This window comes from Schistocerca cancellata, chromosome 7 (genome assembly GCF_023864275.1).
Source record: "Schistocerca cancellata isolate TAMUIC-IGC-003103 chromosome 7, iqSchCanc2.1, whole genome shotgun sequence".
NCBI lineage: Eukaryota > Metazoa > Arthropoda > Insecta > Orthoptera > Acrididae > Schistocerca > Schistocerca cancellata.
Window position 1 is genome coordinate 85,473,267 of NC_064632.1, and position 21,874 is coordinate 85,495,140.

At 44.3% G+C, this 21,874-nt stretch overlaps 1 protein-coding gene across 1 annotated transcript in view; it reads right to left on the minus strand.

The window, feature by feature from the left end:
* LOC126092652 (dynein axonemal heavy chain 1-like) overlaps positions 1 to 21,874 on the minus strand; it is an 894,951-nt gene that overhangs the window by 139,884 nt on the left and 733,193 nt on the right. The window contains exon 51 of the mRNA XM_049908374.1: positions 3,846 to 3,956. Within this exon, the coding sequence (XP_049764331.1) occupies positions 3,846 to 3,956 (111 nt within the window). The remainder of the gene's footprint in view (positions 1 to 3,845; positions 3,957 to 21,874) is intronic.

Here is a 21,874-nt window from a genome sequence, read left to right on the forward strand (position 1 = left end):
CATTCAAAGATGTGCAATCTCACCATTGACTGCCACTCAGCCTCTTGTGAGGACAAACCAAAACCATTGACATGATGTATATCAGAAAATGTTGTGGCATCTGGGGTTCCTGGTCCAGAAGTGTCACAATTTTTACCCCTGGTGCCCAAAAATAATTGTAGCTTAGGGCAGCTGTCAACCATGGCCAATGCAGCTTTGAGGTATTTCCAAGCAGTGGCCACTTTGCCTTGCTCCATACACAACAAGCACTCAAAAGTGAAAAATTAACTGGACTGGATGAGATACCTGGGACTTTGCATACATATTATGTGAAAGAACTTTCTTCTAACAGTTGTTTATAGTAGGCCACTGGAGGAACGAAGAGCACCTCGCAAATGGAAAACAAACATATGCAATACTAGTTTCAAAGAAGGATCATCAGACTGATGACAATTATAGGTGTTTATTACTGACTTCAATCTGTTATAGAGTTTCAGAACATGTTTTATGCTCACACTTTATGATATGTTTGAAGAATGAGAATCTCCTCTATAAAAATCAATATGGATTCCCACATAAAGATCTTGCAAAAATCATTTCACTCTATCTGTCCATGAGATTCAGAGCACCATAGACAAATGAAGCCAGGATGATGTCATCTTCCAACTTTTGGAGGGCATTTGATACAATTCAATGGACTTGTTTAGTGGACAAAATACAAGCTTACTTCGATCAGATTTGTGAGAGGATTCACTATTTTGTTGCAGATGGAACTCAAAACATCATTCTTAATAGAACATAACTGATAGATGTAAGTAATTTCAGGAACACTCCAAGGGCATCTTATAGGGATATTAATTTTTATAATTCATATTAGTTATCTAGTGGATAAAGATGGGACTACTGTGACGCTATTTGTGGAAGATGCTGTTGTCTATAGCAAAGTTGCAATGGCACAAAACTGTACTGAAATGCAGGAGGGTCAATGATTGGCACCGGAACTAGCACCTGACCCCAAAATGTAATGTAGTGCACCTAACTAGGCACAGAGATCCATTATGGTCTGATTATGCTATTGATAAAAAATTACTGGGGGGGGGGGGGGGGGGGCTCACAAAACACTTGTTTCCCCAATTCTTGAACGTTATTCAGCACTCTGGGACCATTAATTGGTTGGATTAACACAAGACATAGAAAATATCCAACAAAGAGCCACGTGTTTTGTCACAGGATTGTTTAGTTGTCACAAGGATGTTCAATAAACTCCAGTGGCAGAAGCTCAAAAAGAGCTTTGAATATCACAGAAATGTTTACTGTAAAGACAACATGTTAAGTTGCAGACAGGCACAACTAAAAGACAATTACACACTAGCTTTCTGCCACAGCCCTTGTCAGAAAAGGAAACACACACATTCATTCATAGAATCAAGCACACCTCACGCACACAAGACTGCCATCTATGGCAGTCGTACATACCAAGTGTCAGTAGGTCATGGTTCTGAAGGATCTAGAAAAAAGGCCTACTGGCCTTCAACAGCTTGAGAAAATTGTTTCTTCTATGGGAGAATGAGCAATAATTTGGCAAGCCAATGACTCTGGAACAGCAGGTAATCTCTACTTTAAATGCACCAGAAAAAGCTACCATTGGATGGCAAGTGGCAGCTCTCCAGGTTCAGCACAGAAGCTAAGTATTGTATTGGAATACACTGTACACACATTTGTTCAGCCTAATCGCCTCATGATGGATACCAGCAATAATCAGGTAGGTAGCTCTTGTTGATCCATAACGCAGCAGATGTAAAAATACTGATACGTTGTTCATTACCTTGAGAGATTTCGCCTTTAGATCTCTTAGGTGTGTATCCATCGCACACACATGCCCCCCCCCCCCCCCCCCCCTGCCCGCCCACAAACACACACACTAATCTGTAACAAACCTCAAGTCTGTAAGAGCACCCAGTCCTCCAACCTTACAATAGCAAGTTGTAGTTTGAGAGTCACTGTTGCAGGGTGGGAAGAGAAACAAAAAATGGAAAATCATCCACAAATAAGGAACAGTGCACAGGGCTCCTTACTGTGTACATCGTACCATTAATAGCAGCTTATAATATTACCTTAAGGAACATCATTCTCTTATTCAGATCAGTCAGATAGAACTCCATCGACTCTGTATCTAAAATAGATTGTAACAGGAAGGATCACATAAATACAGGCAGCCTTCCAGGGAAGCCCCATTGATAGACCTTTATGAAAATGTACTGTGCTTCCAAGAGGTATCATGCACCTCATCTATTAAAAATGCCTCTCACATTTGGCATACATAGTTAGAGTGTCTGTAGTAAGTTGATAGCTCCTGAACCACATTGAGAACAACTAACAAACTTGTCAATAGTGGATTGATACCTACTGAACCACAATGAGAGCAACTAAAGAACTTCTTGATCTCAAGGTTCCAGATCAGATGATGGTTTATCATATATTCCAATGTCTTTCCTACACAAGTAGTTAAGGTGATGATTTGGTAACTGCTGAGGCTCGTTTGCCCTTCCCTGTTTAGAGGAGGGAGACCAAAATTGTCTTGCTGTACAAGGTGACAAATTGTTGTATATGTTCATTTTATTCAAAACTTCTGGAAGGATTTTCTTTGATTTTTCTTGAAGTTTCTGCAGAATGTTGTACTTGATTTGCTCACAAGCAGATGTAGTATAAAGTCTCACAGAGAGAGCCAAACCTAGCTTCCACATGGAGAAGGGCCAATTATAGTACTCAATGTTATTAGACATGAAGTTTAAACCATCCCTTTCATTGTTTAGATGGTGGTTTGGATTCTGGATCCAGGCTAACAATAACAATAGTCTTGGCTGAATGCTGTGTCATTATCTGGGCAATGTCCATAGGTCTGATTTAAAGACATAACTCCTTCAGTCCAGTTGAGATAGGTGGCCTGCTTTGCATTCAAGAGATTCTTCTGACTGCTTCCCATACTTGTGCTGTGCTAATAATACAGTGATTCATGAATAAAGTTGGCAAAACAGGCAATAAAAAAGCAGACAGGATGCTAGTAGAGACTGCTAAGATTCTCATCAGCAAACAAAGCATCTGATAACATATCAATGCCAAATAAAATTAGTCTCCCCCATTACTTCAGTATGAATACCTAAATAAGAAACACAGAAAAGGTTTTGCTGACACTTGTCTTTACCAGCTGTCGACTGATGTCATTCTCACTTGACTAGAAATAAAAGTACAAATGCAAAGTTTCTCTAGGTTTTGTACCAGGGATAGGTATTTGTTCATGTCAACAATAACAACAACAACATTTATTTTCCTTCAATATAAGCATCTTTTGATTTTCCATAATTATCAGTTTGAAAAGACTAGTGCCAATCATAATCTGCTGTTAGTATACTTCATAGAGATAGCCAGCATGTTTGCTTCTGTCTGTTAATGTGTAACTTGACTCATTCCACTTCCTGAAACATTTCTTCCACACTAGGATTTGCAAAACATGATGTGTGAATGAACAAATGGAGTTTTCAAAACTGATTGTCAACTTTGAACAGTGACATAATGGTAACAGCAGTATATACCTGGAATAACGTTTGTAGTGATAGCACTATACACAGAGCATCTCAAAGTCTAGCTTGGGATGCAAGATGATAGTTTGTTAACTGGCAAAGTCAATGTGTGTGTTAAAAGTAGGGTCTTTGTTAAAAGTAGGGTCTTTGCTACAGTTACTGAATTGCTCAATAAAAGATTAGTACAGTTTCAATCTTCTGCATTTACATATATTGCTGCTATGTTCATGATGTCACTGGTCCAAGCAGGTGACAATAGTTTCTTCACTTTATCTTAAATCTGTTTACCTGAAAGAAGACCCAGTTTCCAATCTCAAGTGCATTCAGCAGCATGCTTTCAGCTCTGGGTCCTTGTCCTTGCCCAAGTGATATCACAAACATGCGTTTTCCCATTTTCATCTGCAGGTATAAAGAGATTTTCAAACAATTTATCATCATATAGCAGCAAAGAAGACTACCACAACAGTTATCTCAAAATCAAAACTGTGAGGAACCTGTTTGATGATTACAACATCTTTACTCAATTTTAATCTGTATCTATTAAATAAAGATGTGTCAATACAAAGACGAAACAGGAAATAAATTCTGACATAGATCATAAACAAGACTAAATTTGTTTGAACAAGTGCAAAAGCCATTTCTAGGGTTTTCTTAGAGGCTCTAGACAAGTAAAATTTATATCTGAAATATAAACTGAAAAATAAAGACTGCGAATTATGTTAGTCTAGTGAGACACTCATATAAACAAAGAGAAACAACTAAAAATACTGGATCTAATATCACAATAAGCATATGAATAATAAAATGGAAATAAAATTTGAGGACAGAACGAATGACAAATTAAAGCAACATGATCAGTACTTAGCAAAAATGAAGAAAGGCAGCCAGTCAACTACAAATGACTTGTGGATGGCACACAGGCAATTGTAACACACACACACACACACACACACAGATATATATATATATATATATATATATATATATATATATATATATACTCCTAGAAATTGAAATAAGAACACCGTGAATTCATTGTCCCAGGAAGGGGGAAACTTTATTGACACATTCCTGGGGTCAGATGCATCACATGATCACACTGACAGAACCACAGGCACATAGCCACAGGCAACAGAGCATGCACAATGTCAGCACTAGTACAGTGTATATCCACCTTTCGCAGCAATGCCGGCTGCTATTCTCCCATGGAGACGATCGTAGAGATGCTGGATGTAGTCCTGTGGAATGGCTTGCCATGCCATTTCCACCTGGCGCCTCAGTTGGACCAGCGTTCGTGCTGGACGTGCAGACCGCGTGAGACGACGCTTCATCCAGTCCCAAACATGCTCAATGGGGGACAGATCCGGAGATCTTGCTGGCCAGGGTAGTTGACTTACACCTTCTAGAGCACGTTGGGTGGCACGGGATACATGCGGACGTGCATTGTCCTGTTGGAACAGCAAGTTCCCTTGCCGGTCTAGGAATGGTAGAACGATGGGTTTGATGACGGTTTGGATGTACCGTGCACTATTCAGTGTCCCCTCGACGATCACCAGTGGTGTACGGCCAGTATAGGAGATCGCTCCCCACACCATGATGCCGGGTGTTGGCCCTGTGTGCCTCGGTCGTATGCAGTCCTGATTGTGGCGCTCACCTGCACGGCACCAAACACGCATACGACCATCATTGGCACCAAGGCAGAAGCGACTCTCATCGCTGAAGACGACACGTCTCCATTCGTCCCTCCATTCACGCCTGTCGCGACACCACTGGAGGCGGGCTGCACGATGTTGGGGCGTGAGCGGAAGACGGCCTAACGGTGTGCGGGACCGTAGCCCAGCTTCATGGAGACGGTTGCTAATCGTCTTCGCCGATACCCCAGGAGCAACAGTGTCCCTAATTTGCTGGGAAGTGGCGGTGCGGTCCCCTACGGCACTGCGTAGGATCCTACGGTCTTGGCGTGCATCTGTGCGTCGCTGCGGTCCAGTCCCAGGTCGACGGGCACGTGCACCTTCCGCCGACCACTGGCGACAACATCGATGTACTGTGGAGACCTCACGCCCCACGTGTTGAGCAATTCGGCGGTACGTCCACCCAACCTCCCGCATGCCCACTATATGCCCTCGCTCAAAGTCCGTCAACTGCACATACGGTTCACGTCCACGCTGTCGCGGCATGCTACCAGTGTTAAAGACTGCGATGGAGCTCCGTATGCCACGGCAAACTGGCTGACACTGACGGCGGCAGTGCACAAATGCTGCGCAGCTAGCGCCATTCGACGGCCAACACCGCGGTTCCTGGTGTGTCCGCTGTGCCGTGCGTGTGATCATTGCTTGTACAGCCCTCTCGCAGTGTCCGGAGCAAGTATGGTGGGTCTGACACACCGGTGTTAATGTGTTCTTTTTTCCACTTCCAGGAGTGTATATATATATAATAGAGGGAAACATTCCACGTAGGAAAAATATATCTAAAAAGAAAGATGATGAAACTTACCAAACAAAAGCGCTGGCAGGTCGATAGACACACAAACAAACACAAATATACACACAAAATTCTAGCTTTCGCAACCAACGGTTGCCTCGTCAGGAAAGAGGGAAGGAGAGGGAAAGACAAAAGGATTTGGGTTTTAAGGGAGAGGGTAAGGAGTCATTCCAATCCCGGGAGCGGAAAGACTTACCTTAGGGGGAAAAAAGGACAGGTATACACTCGCACACACACACATATCCATCCGCATATACACAGACACAAGCAGACATTTGTAAAGGCAAAGAGTTTGGGCAGAGATGTTAGTCGGGGCGGGTGTACAGAGGCAAAGATGATGTTGAAAGACAGGTGAGGTATGAGCGGCGGCAAATTGAAATTAGAAATTAGAGATTGAGGCCTGGCGGATAGCGAGAAGAGAGGATATGCTGAAGGGCAAGTTCCCATCTCCAGAGTTCTGACAGGTTGGTGTTAGTGGGAAGTATCCAGATAACTCGGACGGTGTAACACTGTGCCAAGATGTGCTGGCCGTGCACCAAGGCATGTTTAGCCACAGGGTGATCCTCATTACCAACAAACACTGTCTGCCTGTGTCCATTCATGCGAATGGACAGTTTGTTGCTGGTCATTCCCACATAGAACGCTTCACAGTGTAGGCAGGTCAGTTGGTAAATCACGTGGGTGCTTTCACATGTGGCTCTGCCTTTGATCGTGTACACCTTCCGGATTACAGGACTGGAGTAGGTGGTGGTGGGAGGGTGCATGGGACAGGTTTTACACCGGGGGCAATTACAAGGGTAGGAGCTGTTCCAGGCAGGGTTCAATTTGGATAGTGTCTTGGGGAGTTGGATCATTAGGAGTAGGATTAGGATCATTTATCTTCGTGGCAAAGTGATATTTCCAGCAGAGAGTACAAGTGTAGGACAGTAGATCTTTGACGAGGGCTGTTTGTTTGAATCTGGGAGTGGAGCTGAAGGTGAGACCTTTGGATAGGTCAAGGTTTCGGATTGGGAGAGAGGTTTGGAGGAACGGTTAACTACTGAATTAGGGTGTTGTGGTTCCAGATTGTGTTGATTGGAATTTTGAGGTTTTGGAGGGAGTGGAGCTGGAAGTGGGAGATTGAGTAGATGGGAGAGACTGGGTTTGTGTGCAATGAGAGGAGGTTGAGGTTTGCTGGAAAGGTTGTGAAGGGTTAGTGAGTTGCCTTTCCGGAGGTGGGAAACCAGGAGATTGGATAGTTTTTTGAGGTGAAGGGTGGCATGCTGTTCTAATTTGTGGTTGGCCTGTAGGAGGATGCTCTGAACAGCCAGTGTGGATGTGGGAGAGGAAAGATGTGCTGGCCATGCACCAAGGCATGTTTAGCCACAGGGTGATCCTCATTACCAACAAACACTGTCTGCCTGTGTCCATTCATGCGAATGGACAGTTTGTTGCTGGTCATTCCCACATAGAATGCATCACAGTGTAGGCAGGTCAGTTGGTAGATCACGTGGGTGCTTTCACACGTGGCTCTGCCTTTGATTGTGTACACCTTCCGGGTTACAGGACTGGAGTAGGTGGTGGTGGGAGGGTGCACTGGACAGGTTTTACACCGGGCGCGGTTACAAGGGTAGGAGCCAGAGGGTAGGGAAGGTGGTTTGGGGATTTCATAGGGATGAACTAAGAGGTTACGAGGGTTAGGTGGAAGACTGAAAGACACTCTTGGTGGAGTGGGGAGGATTTCATGAAGGATGGATCTCATTTCAGGGCAGGATTTGAGGAAGTCGTATCCCTGCTGGAGAGCCACATTCAGAATCTGATCCAATCCCGGAAAGTATCCTGTCACCAGTGGGGCACTTTTGTGGTTCTTCTGTGGGAGGTTCTGGGTTTGAGAGGATGAGGAAGTGGCTCTGGTTATTTGCTTCTGTACCAGATCGGGAGGGTAGTTGCGGGATGCGAAAGCTGTTGTGAGATTGTTGGTGTAACGCTTCAGGGATTCCGGACTGGAGCAGATTCGTTTGCCATGAAGACCTAGGCTGTAGGGAAGGGACCGTTTGATGTGGAATGGGTGGCAGCTGTCGTAATGGAGGTACTGTTGCTTGTTGGTTTGTTTGATGTGGACGGACGTCTGAAGCTGGCCATTGGACAGGTGAAGGTCAACATCAAGGAAAGTGGCAAGGCATTTGGAGTAGGACCAGGTGAATCTGATGGAACCAAAGGAGTTGAGGTTGGAGAGGAAATTCTGGAGTTCTTCTTTACTGTGAGTCCAAATCATGAAGATGTCATCAATAAATCTGTACCAAACTTTGGGTTGGCAGGGCTGGGTAACCAAGAAGGCTTCCTCTAAGCGACCCATGAATAGGTTGGCGTACGAATGGGCCATCCTGGTACCCATGGCTGTTCCCTTTAATTGTTGGTATGTCTGGTCTTCAAAAGTGAAGAAGTTGTGGGTCAGGATGAAGCTGGCTAAGGTAATGAGGAAAGAGGTTTTAGGTACGGTGGCAGGTGATCGGTGTGAAAGGAAGTGCTCCATCGCAGCGAGGCCCTGGACGTGCGGGATATTTGTGTATAAGGAAGTGGCATCAATGGTTACAAGGATTGTTTCTGCGGGTAACGGATTGGGTAAGGCTTCCAGGCGTTCAAGAAAGTGGTTGGTGTCTTTGATGAAGGATGGGAGACTGCATGTAATGGGTTGAAGGTGTTGATCAACGTAGGCAGAGATATGTTCTGTGGGGGCTTGGTAACCAGCTACAATGGGGTGGCCGGGATGATTGGGTTTGTGAATTTTAGGAAGAAGGTAGAAGGTAGGGGTGCAGGGTGTCGGTGGGGTCAGGAGGTTGATGGAGTGGGTGAAAGGTTTTGTAGGGGGCCTAAGGTTCTGAGGATTCCTTGAAGCTCTGCCTGGACATCAGGAATGGGATTACCTTGGCAAACTTTGTATGTGGTGTTGTCTGAAAGCTGACGCAGTCCCTCAGCCACATACTCCCAACGATCAAGTACCACGGTCGTAGAACCCTTTTGCCAAGGTAATCCCATTCCTTGCTTGCTCTTCAATATATCCTCTCTTCCCGTTATCCACCAGGCCTCAATCTCCGCTAATTTAAAGTTGCTGCCACTTATACCTCACCTGTCATTCAACAACATCTTTGCCTCTGCACTTCTGCCTCGACTGACATCTCTGCCCAAACTCTTTGTCTTTAAATATGTCTGTTTGTGTCTGTATATGTGTGGATGGATATGTGTGTGTGTGCTAGTGTATACCCGTCCCTTTTTCCCCCTAAGGTAAGTCTTTCCGCTCCCGGGACTGGAATGACTCCTTACCCTCTCCCTTAAAACCCACATCCTTTCGTCTTTCCCTCTCCCTCCCTGTTTCCTGATGAAGCAACCGTTGGTTGCGAAAGCTTGAATTTTGTGTGTATGTTTGTGTTCGTTTGTGTGTCTGTCGACCTGCCAGCACTTTCATTTGGTAAGTCACATCATCTTTGATTTTAGGTATATTTTTCCTACGTGGAATGTTTCCTTCTATTATTCTATTATAAGCATATCATTAATTTGAACCCAACAATTACGTTTGTTATTGTCGCTGTTGCATTTCGAAATCTTTCCTGTCGTCTTATTTTCTCTTTCCGTTTTTACCAGTAGTCTCACTTTGTATTCACCTTCCCCTTTTACCGTAATCTACTATACAATTTTATCCCGCCTATATATGCTCAATAATACGTAACCCACTTCCAAACCATAACAAAAAAATAAAAAAAATAAAATATTTTATTTTCCGCTTTCAACACTACTGCTAACCGTTTCTAGTTCAATAACAGCTGCTTTGACGTATTAAACAACCATTTCGGCTAGTTGTAATAACTTTCACTTTATTTCCACTTCCGTTTTTCGCACATCACTGATTATTTTAGCCGCTCCCCACAGGTTTTAACGTCATTATTTCTTCGTCAGACTATTGTTAGCCCCAGTTTCGTAATCTTTCACCACAACACCACTCCTTTTAATACGTTTTTTCGAAATTTTCCCGAATTTTTCCGTCCTTTAACGTGATTTAGCGGCAACACAACTACCTAACCTTTATGCACATCGCTGTCTACCAACCCAAGTTCACCACAGGATCAACTTAACCAACACTTTCTCACCTTTTTTCATACCAGATCTCCTGTTGCTTTCTAGTTCACCTTTATCTCTCCCCATATATTTCTATCTTTCATTTTCATTTCAACCTCATGTTAAACTTTCCACCTTCTAATACCATGTCACCCTCACAACACCCCCACAACGACCCCATTAAGTTTTATTTACATTCCCTCCGCAAACATGCCTTCACCCTAGCCAGATTACGCTCGCATATTTTATTTTCTCAGGCTTGTCTGACATTTGGCATAACCCCCAAAGGCCTCACACTTAAAGTTCCCATCTCTGGCTGTAACCCTTCTTTCCATCAGTCCCTATACCAGTTCCAAACTGAACAATCCATTGCCCTCACCCACCTAATCCTTCACCTACACATCAACTCGGCCAATGAACACACCCGTCACTCCTATCCTTAATGAAAGTCCTCAATCTTTCCTCTCCCACATGCACACCAGCTATTCAGAGCATCCTCCTACAGGCCAACCGCAAATTAGAACAGCATGCCACCCTTCACCTCAAAAAACTATCCAATCTCCTGGTTTCCCACCTCCGGAAAGGCAACTCACTCACCATTCACAACCTTTCCAGCAAACCTCAACCACCTCTCATTGCACACAAACCCAGTCTCTCCCATCTACTCAATCTCCCACTTCCAGCTCCACTCCCTCCAAAACCTCAAAATTCCAATCAACACAATCTGGTACCACAACACCCTAATTCAGTAGTTAACCTTTCCTCCAAACCTCTCTCCCAATCCGAAACCTCTGTCCTATCCAAAGGCCTCACCTTCAGCCCCACTCCCAGATTCAACCAAACAGCCCTCGTCAAAGATTTACTGTCCTACACTCATACTCTCTGCTGGAAGTATCACTTTGCCTCGAAGAAAAATGATCCTAATCCTACCCCTAATGATCCAACTCCCCAAGACACTATCCAAATTGAACCCTGCCTGGAACAGTTCCGTCCTCCGTCACAGCGGGACCCACCACCTCTTCCTCAAAATCACCGTCTCCAAACCTTCCAGGAATTTCTGACTTCCAGCCTTGCCTCTCAATCCTTCTTAAAAAACGTTAATCCTACTCCCAACATCACCACTGCTGAAGCCCAGGCTATCCGTGATCTGAAGGCTGACCAGTCCATCGTCATTCTTCCGGCGGACAAGGGTTCCACGACCGTGGTACTTGATCGTCAGGAGTATGTGGCTGAGGGACTGCTTCTGCTTTCAGACAACACCATATACAAAGTTTGCCAAGGTAGTCCCATTCCTGATGTCCAGGCAGAGCTTCAAGGAATCCTCAGAACCTTAGGCCCCCTACAAAACCTTTCACCTGACTCCATCAACCTCCTGACCCCACCGACACCCTGCACCCCTACCTTCTACCTTCTACCTAAAATTCACAAACCCAATCATCCCGGCCGCCCCATTGTAGCTGTTTACCAAGCCCCCACAGAACGTATCTCTGCCTACGTTGATCAACACCTTCAACCCATTACATGCAGTCTCCCATCCTTCATCAAAGACACCAACCACTTTCTCGAATGCCTGGAAGCCTTACCCAATCCGTTACCCCCAGAAACCATCCTTGTAACCATTGATGCCACTTCCTTATACACAAATATCCCACACGTCCAGGGCCTCGCTGCTGCGATGGAGCACTTCCTTTCACGCCGATCACCTGCCACCCTACCTAAAACCTCTTTCCTCATTACCTTAGCCAGCTTCATCCTGACCCACAACTTCTTCACTTTTGAAGACCAGACATACCAACAATTAAAGGGAACAGCCATGGGTACCAGGATGGCCCCTTCGTACACCAACCCATTCATGGGTCGCTTAGAGGAAGCCTTCTTGGTTACCCAGGCCTGCCAACCCAAAGTTTGGTACGGATTTATTGATGACATCTTCATGATCTGGACTCACAGTGAAGAAGAACTCCAGAATTTCCTCTCCAACCTCAACTCCTTTGGTTCCATCAGATTCACCTGATCCTACTCCAAATGCCATGCCACTTTCCTTGATGTTGACCTTCACCTGTCCAATGTCCTGCTTCACAAGTCCGTCCACATCAAACCCACCAACAAGCAACATCCATTACGACAGCTGCCACCCATTCCACATCAAACGGTCCATTCCCTACAGCCTAGGTCTTCGTGGCAAACGAATCTGCTCCAGTCCGGAATCCCTGAAGCATTACACCAACAACCTCACAACAGCTTTCGCATCCCACAACTACCCTCCCGACCTGGTACAGAAGCAAATAACCAGAGCCACTTCCTCATCCTCTCAAACCCAGAACCTCCCACAGAAGAACCACAAAAGTGCACCACTGGTGACAGGATACTTTCCGGGACTGGATCAGATTCTGAATGTGGCTCTCCAGCAGGGATACGACTTCCTCAAATCCTGCCCTGAAATGAGATCCACCCTTCTTGAAATCCTCCCCACTCCACCAAGAGTGTCTTTCCGCCGTCCACCTAACCTTTGTAACCTCTTAGTTCATCCCTATGAAATCCCCAAACCACCTTCCCTACCCTCTGGCTCCTACCCTTGTAACCGCCCCCGGTGTAAAACCTGTCCCATGCACCCTCCCACCACCACCTACTCCAGTCCTGTAACCCGGAAGGTGTACACAATCAAAGGCAGAGCCACGTGTGAAAGCACCCACGTGATCTACCAACTGACCTGCCTACACTGTGATGCATTCTATGTGGGAATGACCAGCAACAAACTGTCCATTCGCATGAATGGACACAGGCAGACAGTGTTTGTTGGTAATGAGGATCACCCTGTGGCTAAACATGCCTTGGTGCACGGCCAGCACATCTTGGCGCAGAGTTACACCGTCCGGGTTATCTGGATAATTCCCACCAACACCAACCTATCCGAACTCCGGAGATGGGAACTTGCTCTTCAATATATGCTCTCTTCCCGCTATCCACCAGGCCTCAATCTCCGCTAATTTAAAGTTGACGCCACTCATACCTCACCTGTCATTCAACAACATCTTTGCCTCTGCACTTCTGCCTCGACTGACATCTCTGCCCAAACTCTTTGTCTTTAAATATGTCTGCTTGTGTCTGTATTTGTGTGGATGGATATGTATGTGTGTGCGAGTGTATCCCAATCCATTTTTCCCCCTAAGGTAAGTCTTTCCGCTCCCGGGACTGGAATGACTCCTTACCCTCTCCCTTAAAACCCACATCCTTTCGTCTTTCCCTCTCCTTCCCTGTTTCCTGATGAAGCAACCATTGGTTGCGAAAGCTTGAATTTTGTGTGTATGTTTGTGTTCGTTTGTGTGTCTGTCGACCTGCCAGCACTTTCATTTGGTAAGTCACATCATCTTTGTTTTTAGGTATATTTTTCCTACGTGGAATGTTTCCTTCTATTATTCTATTATAAGCATATTATTAATTTGAACCCAACAATTACGTTTGTTATTGTCGCTGTTGCATTTCGAAATCTTTCCTGTCGTCTTATTTTCTCTTTCTGTTTTTACCAGTAGTCTCACTTTGTATTCACCTTCCCCTTTTACCGTAATCTACTATACAATTTTATCCCGCCTATATATGCTCAATAATACGTAACCCACTTCCAAACCATAACAAAAAAATAAAAAAAATAAAATATTTTATTTTCCGCTTTCAACACTACTGCTAACCGTTTCTAGTTCAATAACAGCTGCTTTGAGGTATTAAACAACCATTTCGGCTAGTTGTAATAACTTTCACTTTATTTCCACTTCCGTTTTTCGCACATCACTGATCATTTTAGCCGCTCCCCACAGGTTTTAACGTCATTATTTCTTCGTCAGACTATTGTTAGCCCCAGTTTCGTAATCTTTCACCACAACACCACTCCTTTTAATACGTTTTTTCGAAATTTTCCCGAATTTTTCCGTCCTTTAACGTGATTTAGCGGCAACACAACTACCTAACCTTTATGCACATCGCTGTCTACCAACCCAAGTTCACCACAGGATCAACTTAACCAACACTTTCTCACCTTTTTTCATACCAGATCTCCTGTTGCTTTCTAGTTCACCTTTATCTCTCCCCATATATTTCTATCTTTCATTTTCATTTCAACCTCATGTTAAACTTTCCACCTTCTAATACCATGTCACCCTCACAACACCCCCACAACGACCCCATTAAGTTTTATTTACATTCCCTCCGCAAACATGCCTTCACCCTAGCCAGATTACGCTCGCATATTTTATTTTCTCAGGCTTGTCTGACATTTGGCATAACCCCCAAAGGCCTCACACTTAAAGTTCCCATCTCTGGCTGTAACCCTTCTTTCCATCAGTCCCTATACCAGTTCCAAACTGAACAATCCATTGCCCTCACCCACCTAATCCTTCACCTACACATCAACTCGGCCAATGAACACACCCGTCACTCCTATCCTTAATGAAAGTCCTCAATCTTTCCTCTCCCACATGCACACCAGCTATTCAGAGCATCCTCCTACAGGCCAACCGCAAATTAGAACAGCATGCCACCCTTCACCTCAAAAAACTATCCAATCACCTGGTTTCCCACCTCCGGAAAGGCAACTCACTCACCATTCACAACCTTTCCAGCAAAACTCAACCTCCTCTCATTGCACACAAACCCAGTCTCTCCCATCTACTCAATCTCCCACTTCCAGCTCCACTCCCTCCAAAACCTCAAAATTCCAATCAACACAATCTGGAACCACAACACCCCAATTCAGTAGTTAACCTTTCCTCCCAATCCGAAACCTCTGTCCATACAAAGGCCTCACCTTCAGCCCCACTCCCAGATTCAACCAAACAGCCCCCGTCAAAGATTTACTGTCCCACACTCGTACTCTCTGCTGGAAGTATCACTTTGCCACGAAGAAAAATGATCCTAATCCTACCCCTATTGATCCAACTCCCCAAGACACTATCCAAATTGAACCCTGCCTGGAACAGTTCCGTCCTCCGTCACAGCGGGACCCACCTCCTCTTCCTCAAAATCACCGTCTCCAAACCTTCCAGGAATTTCTGACTTCCAGCCTTGCCTCTCAATCCTTCTTAAAAAAAATTAATCCTACTCCCAACATCACCATTGCTGAAGCCCAGGCTATCCGTGATCTGAAGGCTGACCAGTCCATCGTCATTCTTCCGGCGGACAAGGGTTCCACGACCGTGGTACTTGATCGTCAGGAGTATGTGGCTGAGGGACTGCGTCAGCTTTCAGAGAACACCACATACAAAGTTTGCCAAGGTAATCCCATTCCTGATGTCCAGGCAGAGCTTCAAGGAATCCTCAGAACCTTAGGCCCCCTACAAAACCTTTCACCTGACTCCATCAACCTCCTGACCCCACCGACACCCTGCACCCCTACCTTCTACCTTCTTCCTAAAATTCACAAACCCAATCATCCCGGCCGCCCCATTGTAGCTGTTTACCAAGCCCCCACAGAACGTATCTCTGCCTACGTTGATCAACACCTTCAACCCATTACATGCAGTCTCCCATCCTTCATCAAAGACACCAACCACTTTCTCGAATGCCTGGAAGCCTTACCCAATCCGTTACCCCCAGAAACCATCCTTGTAACCATTGATGCCACTTCCTTATACACAAATATCCCACACGTCCAGGGCCTCGCTGCTGCGATGGAGCACTTCCTTTCACGCCGATCACCTGCCACCCTACCTAAAACCTCTTTCCTCATTACCTTAGCCAGCTTCATCCTGACCCACAACTTCTTCACTTTTGAAGACCAGACATACCAACAATTAAAGGGAACAGCCATGGGTACCAGGATGGCCCCTTCGTACACCAACCTATTCATGGGTCGCTTAGAGGAAGCCTTCTTGGTTACCCAGGCCTGCCAACCCAAAGTTCGGTACAGATTTATTGATGACATCTTCATGATCTGGACTCACAGTGAAGAAGAACTCCAGAATTTCCTCTCCAACCTCAACTCCTTTGGTTCCATCAGATTCACCTGGTCCTACTCCAAATCCCATGCCACTTTCCTTGATGCCCGACCTTCACCTGTCCAATGGCCAGCTTCACACGTCCATCCACATCAAACCCACCAACAAGCAACAGTACCTCCATTACGACAGCTGCCACACATTCCACATCAAATGGTCCATTCCCTACAGCCTAGGTCTTCGTGGCAAACGAATCTGCTCCAGTCCGGAATCCCTGAAGCATTACACCAACAACCTCACAACAGCTTTCGCATCCCGCAACTACCCTCCCGACCTGGTAGAGAAGCAAATAACCAGAGCCACTTCCTCATCCTCTCAAACCCAGAACCTCCCACAGAAGAACCACAAAAGTGCACCACTGGTGACAGGATACTTTCCGGGACTGGATCAGATTCTGAATGTGGCTCTCCAGCAGGGATACGACTTCCTCAAATCCTGCCCTGAAATGAGATCCATCCTTCATGAAATCCTCCCCACTCCACCAAGAGTGTCTTTCCGCCGTCCACCTAACCTTCGTAACCTCTTAGTTCATCCCTATGAAATCCCCAAACCACCTTCCCTACCCTCTGGCTCCTACCCTTGTAACCGCCCCTGGTGTAAAACCTGTCCCATGCACCCTCCCACCACCACCTACTCCAGTCCTGTAACCCGGAAGGTGTACACAATCAAAGGCAGAGCCACGTGTGAAAGCACCCACGTGATCTACCAACTGACCTGCCTACACTGTGATGCATTCTATGTGGGAATGACCAGCAACAAACTGTCCATTCGCATGAATGGACACAGGCAGACAGTGTTTGTTGGTAATGAGGATCACCCTGTGGCTAAACATGCCTTGGTGCACGGCCAGCACATCTTGGCGCAGTGTTACACCGTCCGGGTTATCTGGATACTTCCCACCAACACCAACCTATCCGAACTCCGGAGATGGGAACTTGCTCTTCAATATATCCTCTCTTCCCGTTATCCACCAGGCCTCAATCTCCGCTAATTTAAAGTTGCCGCCACTCATACCTCACCTGTCATTCAACAACATCTTTGCCTCTGCACTTCTGCCTCGACTGACATCTCTGCCCAAACTCTTTGTCTTTAAATATGTCTGCTTGTGTCTGTATATGTGTGGATGGATATGTATGTGTGTGCGAGTGTATACCCGTCCCTTTTTCCCCCTAAGGTAAGTCTTTCCGCTCCCGGGACTGGAATGACTCCTTACCCTCTCCCTTAAAACCCACATCCTTTCGTCTTTCCCTCTCCTTCCCTGTTTCCTGCTGAAGCAACCGTTGGTTGCGAAAGCTTGAATTTTGTGTGTACGTTTATGTTCGTTTGTGTGTCTGTCGACCTGCCAGCACTTTCATTTGGTAAGTCACATCATCTTTGTTTTTAGGTATTTTTTTCCTACGTGGAATGTTTCATTCTAATATATATATATATATATATATATATATATATATATATATATATATATAAATACAAGACAGAATGTAAATGGACAAGAGCTGCATGTGTGTTGGCTAGTCATATATGTATCAGAGGTAACAGACTATTTTCATTTGTCTTTTGGTCACTGTTGCCAAAAAAGATGTGTAGATAAGATAGCTGAATCTGTGACTTTTAACAACATAATGAGAAAAGCAACTGAGAGAGTATAAACATGTGGTAAATTTCGAAAGGTAAAAGTGTCAAATATGACTACCCATGTTCCAATGCAAAGCATACAACCCAAAGATAATTTAGAAATCTTGGCAACAGAATCTTACAGTCCATTACCTAAAACTTCTGGTAACTTTACATATATATTGTTTGTGCTAGATACATTTTCAAAATTTGTTAGGCTGTGTACTTTACATGACTCCACAACCAAAGAAGTGTTTGACAGATTTGTAAATGACTATTTTGTAAAAATCAGAAAATTAAATCAATACGATTGGATAATGGACTTCAATTTATTTCCAAAATTTGGAATGATGGAGTGAAAGACAAAGGAGTAGAAATTATTTGCATATCTGTTTACCACACATAGGGCAATCCAGCCAAGCATTACATGTGCAACCTAGGTAGGTACTTCCCAACATACTGCCACAATCACCACAAGATGTAGGGCAAATATGTAGCTGAGAACAAAGAAATGATGAACTCTATGTCATACAAAAGCACCAGATTTATGGCAAGTTTGGTTACATTGTTTGTTAAACTGAAAAGTGCAGTGGAAGAACTGATTAATTTTTCATCATGACATAACTTCAATGCTTCACAAGAGTAAGAATTACCGAGAAAAAAAATGCACAAGTGTGCATTAGGAAGAATCACAAAACATGATACATATCTAAAACCAATTATGTTCAATATTGGGGAAGCTGTTCTCATGAAAACTCATGATAAATCTAGTGACACAGACAATGAAATCTCAAAGTTCAAATTCATTTATAATGTACCTTTCAAATTTTTTTTTATACACAGACAGGTAAAAAATTAAAATGATTAGTGTTTGTACTGTATAAAATTATGTATCAATGACTAATGTGCTTAATCTATGTTTATGGCTAAGTAGTAAGAGATACATATTGAGACAATTTTGACCAACATGATCCCTGAAAAGGCTTTGATAAATGCAATCAAGTTTCTTTCTTTAATGCAGATTGTAATAAATACGAATAACAGTTATTTTCTGATTCCCAGTTTATATTATACCACAAACATTTTTGTACAGCACATAGAGATACGGATTATTAATTTTAAGAGAATGTATGTGTAAGCAGGCCTCAGAGATGCTTAGGCTTGTTACTAAGTTATAGAGAATATAAAATTCACCATGAAATCTTATGTTAAGGGCAAAAATGATTTTCATATATATGAGGAGAAGGCCACTGTTGCCCACGTGTGTCCATGCCTGTACCACAGAGCATCTGGCCTGTTGCCTAATGTTTATGACTTCATATCTCCTGAACTACGTGTCATACAACAATAAAATTTTGCACCGGCACTCAGTGTGAATACTGTCTGTAAAAGTAAATGTCATGAATACAGTCAGTAAGAAACATATATTAAATTATATTCTCTTAACTCATGAGGTGTTTTTACTGCATGAATAGCAGAAACTAATAAGTGATACATATTTTTCCTTTCATCATTTTGTAGGGCTTGTCAGCAAGAAAAAGTTTCGTAAAGGTTAGAAATTATGTGTAAAGTTTGTTGCTAATCACTAAGTGCTCTCATTCTCAAATATTGGATTAACAAAATTCATGCACTGTACACTTATGCTTCCCCCCATCCGCATAGTGCAAAGGAAATGGGAATGACACAGAAATGGGCAAAATAGGTATTGATGGTTGTGAAAGGAGCTAGATATGGGAAAATTCGTGTAAAGATGTGTAAAAAAATACTTAATTACACACAGAAACACTCACAGATATGCAAAAATGTGCACAGAAACGTGAAAATAAGGACAAGTACATTAAAATATGCAAAAATGCGTGAAACCATGTACAACAATGCACAAATAGGTTAAAATGTACAGCAACGTGAGTGAAATGGAACAATGAGGTTTCATGAGAGTGTGTGTGTGTGTGTGTGTGTGTGTGTGTGTGTGTGTGTGTTGTGATAAGCAAAGATGGAGGGAGGGGGGTGAGTTAGGTTGAGGATCAAAAGTTCATGTGGCATGCGCAGAGGTGGAAAGTGAAACTCTAATATATGTCAGGATGAAGGATGAAGTCGAATCAATAGGAATAAATGTAATTAACTATCAGAAAAAAGAAACTAGGACATTAGATGCTGCATCAACAATCTGTGAGGTCATGAAGTCCGATATGTGCGAAAGGTTGTTGATACAGTGTGGCTCGAAAGTAGATGCTGTTTGGAAAGTGTTGAATAATGACAGAAAGGAAAAAAAGAATGAATGCTGAGAAAAGTAATACTACAGAGAAGAGTACAAAAGAAAACATCATAGGATTGTAGGACGGAAGAAAGCCTCGCAGCAAAAATCAAACCATGGAAACTCCAGGCAGGAATTTCAAAAATGCAGTAAAAGATAGATTGCTACTTACGACAAAGAAGAGATGTCAAGTTGCAGACAGGCATGATTGAAAGACACTCACATGTAGCTTTCGGCCACAGCCTTCATCAGTAAAGACAGGACACACACACACACACAAACACACACACACACACACACACAAAAGCAAGCACACCTCACACACACATGACTGCCAACTCCAGCATCTTGGGCCAGAAAATAACATCAAGTGGGATGCAAACAGCAGTTTGGAGAGGAAGGGGAAGGGATACTAGTGTACAGGTAGGGAGAGAGACAGATGCTGCCTGGTGGAGTGTGGCAGAACTAGACTCCAGCAGGCACAGCATCAGGAGGTTGTGGGGCAGGGAGGTGGGGACAGAAGGAACAAAAAATGAGAGGAGCGGGGAAAGATGGGTGGATGTTGGCAGAGAGCTGCAAATAAATAGGGTGAGAGATGAGATGATAGGACATAGGGGGTGGAAACTGTTGGGTGCAGGGTATGGAGACAGTATATTACCTCATTACTGTGGACTGAGGCCAGGATAATGAAAGGAGTGGAGATTGTGTTGTAAGGATAACTCCCATCTGTGCAGTTCAGAAAATTTGGTGGTGGAGGGAAGGAGCCAGATGGCTCAGGTAGTGACACAGCCACTGAAATCAAGTGTGTTATGTTCAGCTGCATGCTGTGCCACAGGGTGGCCCGCTTTGCTCTTGGTCACAGCTTGGTGGTGGCCATTCATCCTGGTGGACAGCTGGTTAGTGGTCATACCAATATAAAAAGCTTTGCAATGATTGCAGCAGAATTGGTAAATGAAATGGCTGCTGTCACAGGTGGCCTGGCACTTGACTGCGTTGGGAAAACCTGTGACAGGACTGCAATAGGAAGTGCTGGGTGTGTGGACTGGGCACGTCGCAAGATTCACTGATGATATCTTCATGATCTAAACCCAGGGCCAAGACACCCTATCTTTGTTCCTTCATAACCTCAACACTTTCTCTCCCGCCCACTTCATGTGGTCCTCCTCAACCAAGCACATCACCTTCCTAGACATTGACCTCCTCCTCTCTGATGGCTCTGTCTGCACCTCTGTCCACATTAAACCCACCAACCACTGACAGAAACTGCATTTTGACAGCTGTCATCCATTTCACACCAAAAAATCGCTTCCACATAGTCTCGCTACCAAAGGACAGTGTATCTGCAGTGACAAAAACCCCCTTGTTCAGTATGCTGATGATCTCACAAAGGCCTTCACAGACAGGCATTACTCCCCAGACCTAGTCCGCAAATAGATCTCCTGTGCCCTTCCCCCTCACAACCCCAATCCTCCCACCACCCCCAAAAAGCAGCCACAAACGAGTGTCTCCTTTGTCATCCAGTACCATGCCAGACTGGAACAACTGAACCACATACTTACCCAGGATTTGGATTACCTATCACCATACCCTGAAGTGAGGGAAATCCTACCCCTCCTAAAGTGGTGTTCCGTTGCCAATTCAACCTCTAAAACACACTAGTCCATGCCTATGCCACTCCCAATCACAACCCCTTGCCACTTGGATTATATCCCTGTGGAGCATCCAGGTGCAAAACCTGCCCAATCCACTCACCCAGCACTTCCTGTTCCAGTCCTGTCACAGGTTTACCCTAGCATCAGGAGCCGGGCCAACTGTGAAAGCAACCATGTCATTTACCAGCTCTGCTGCAATCATTGCACAGCTTTTTATACTGGTATGACTACCCACCAGCT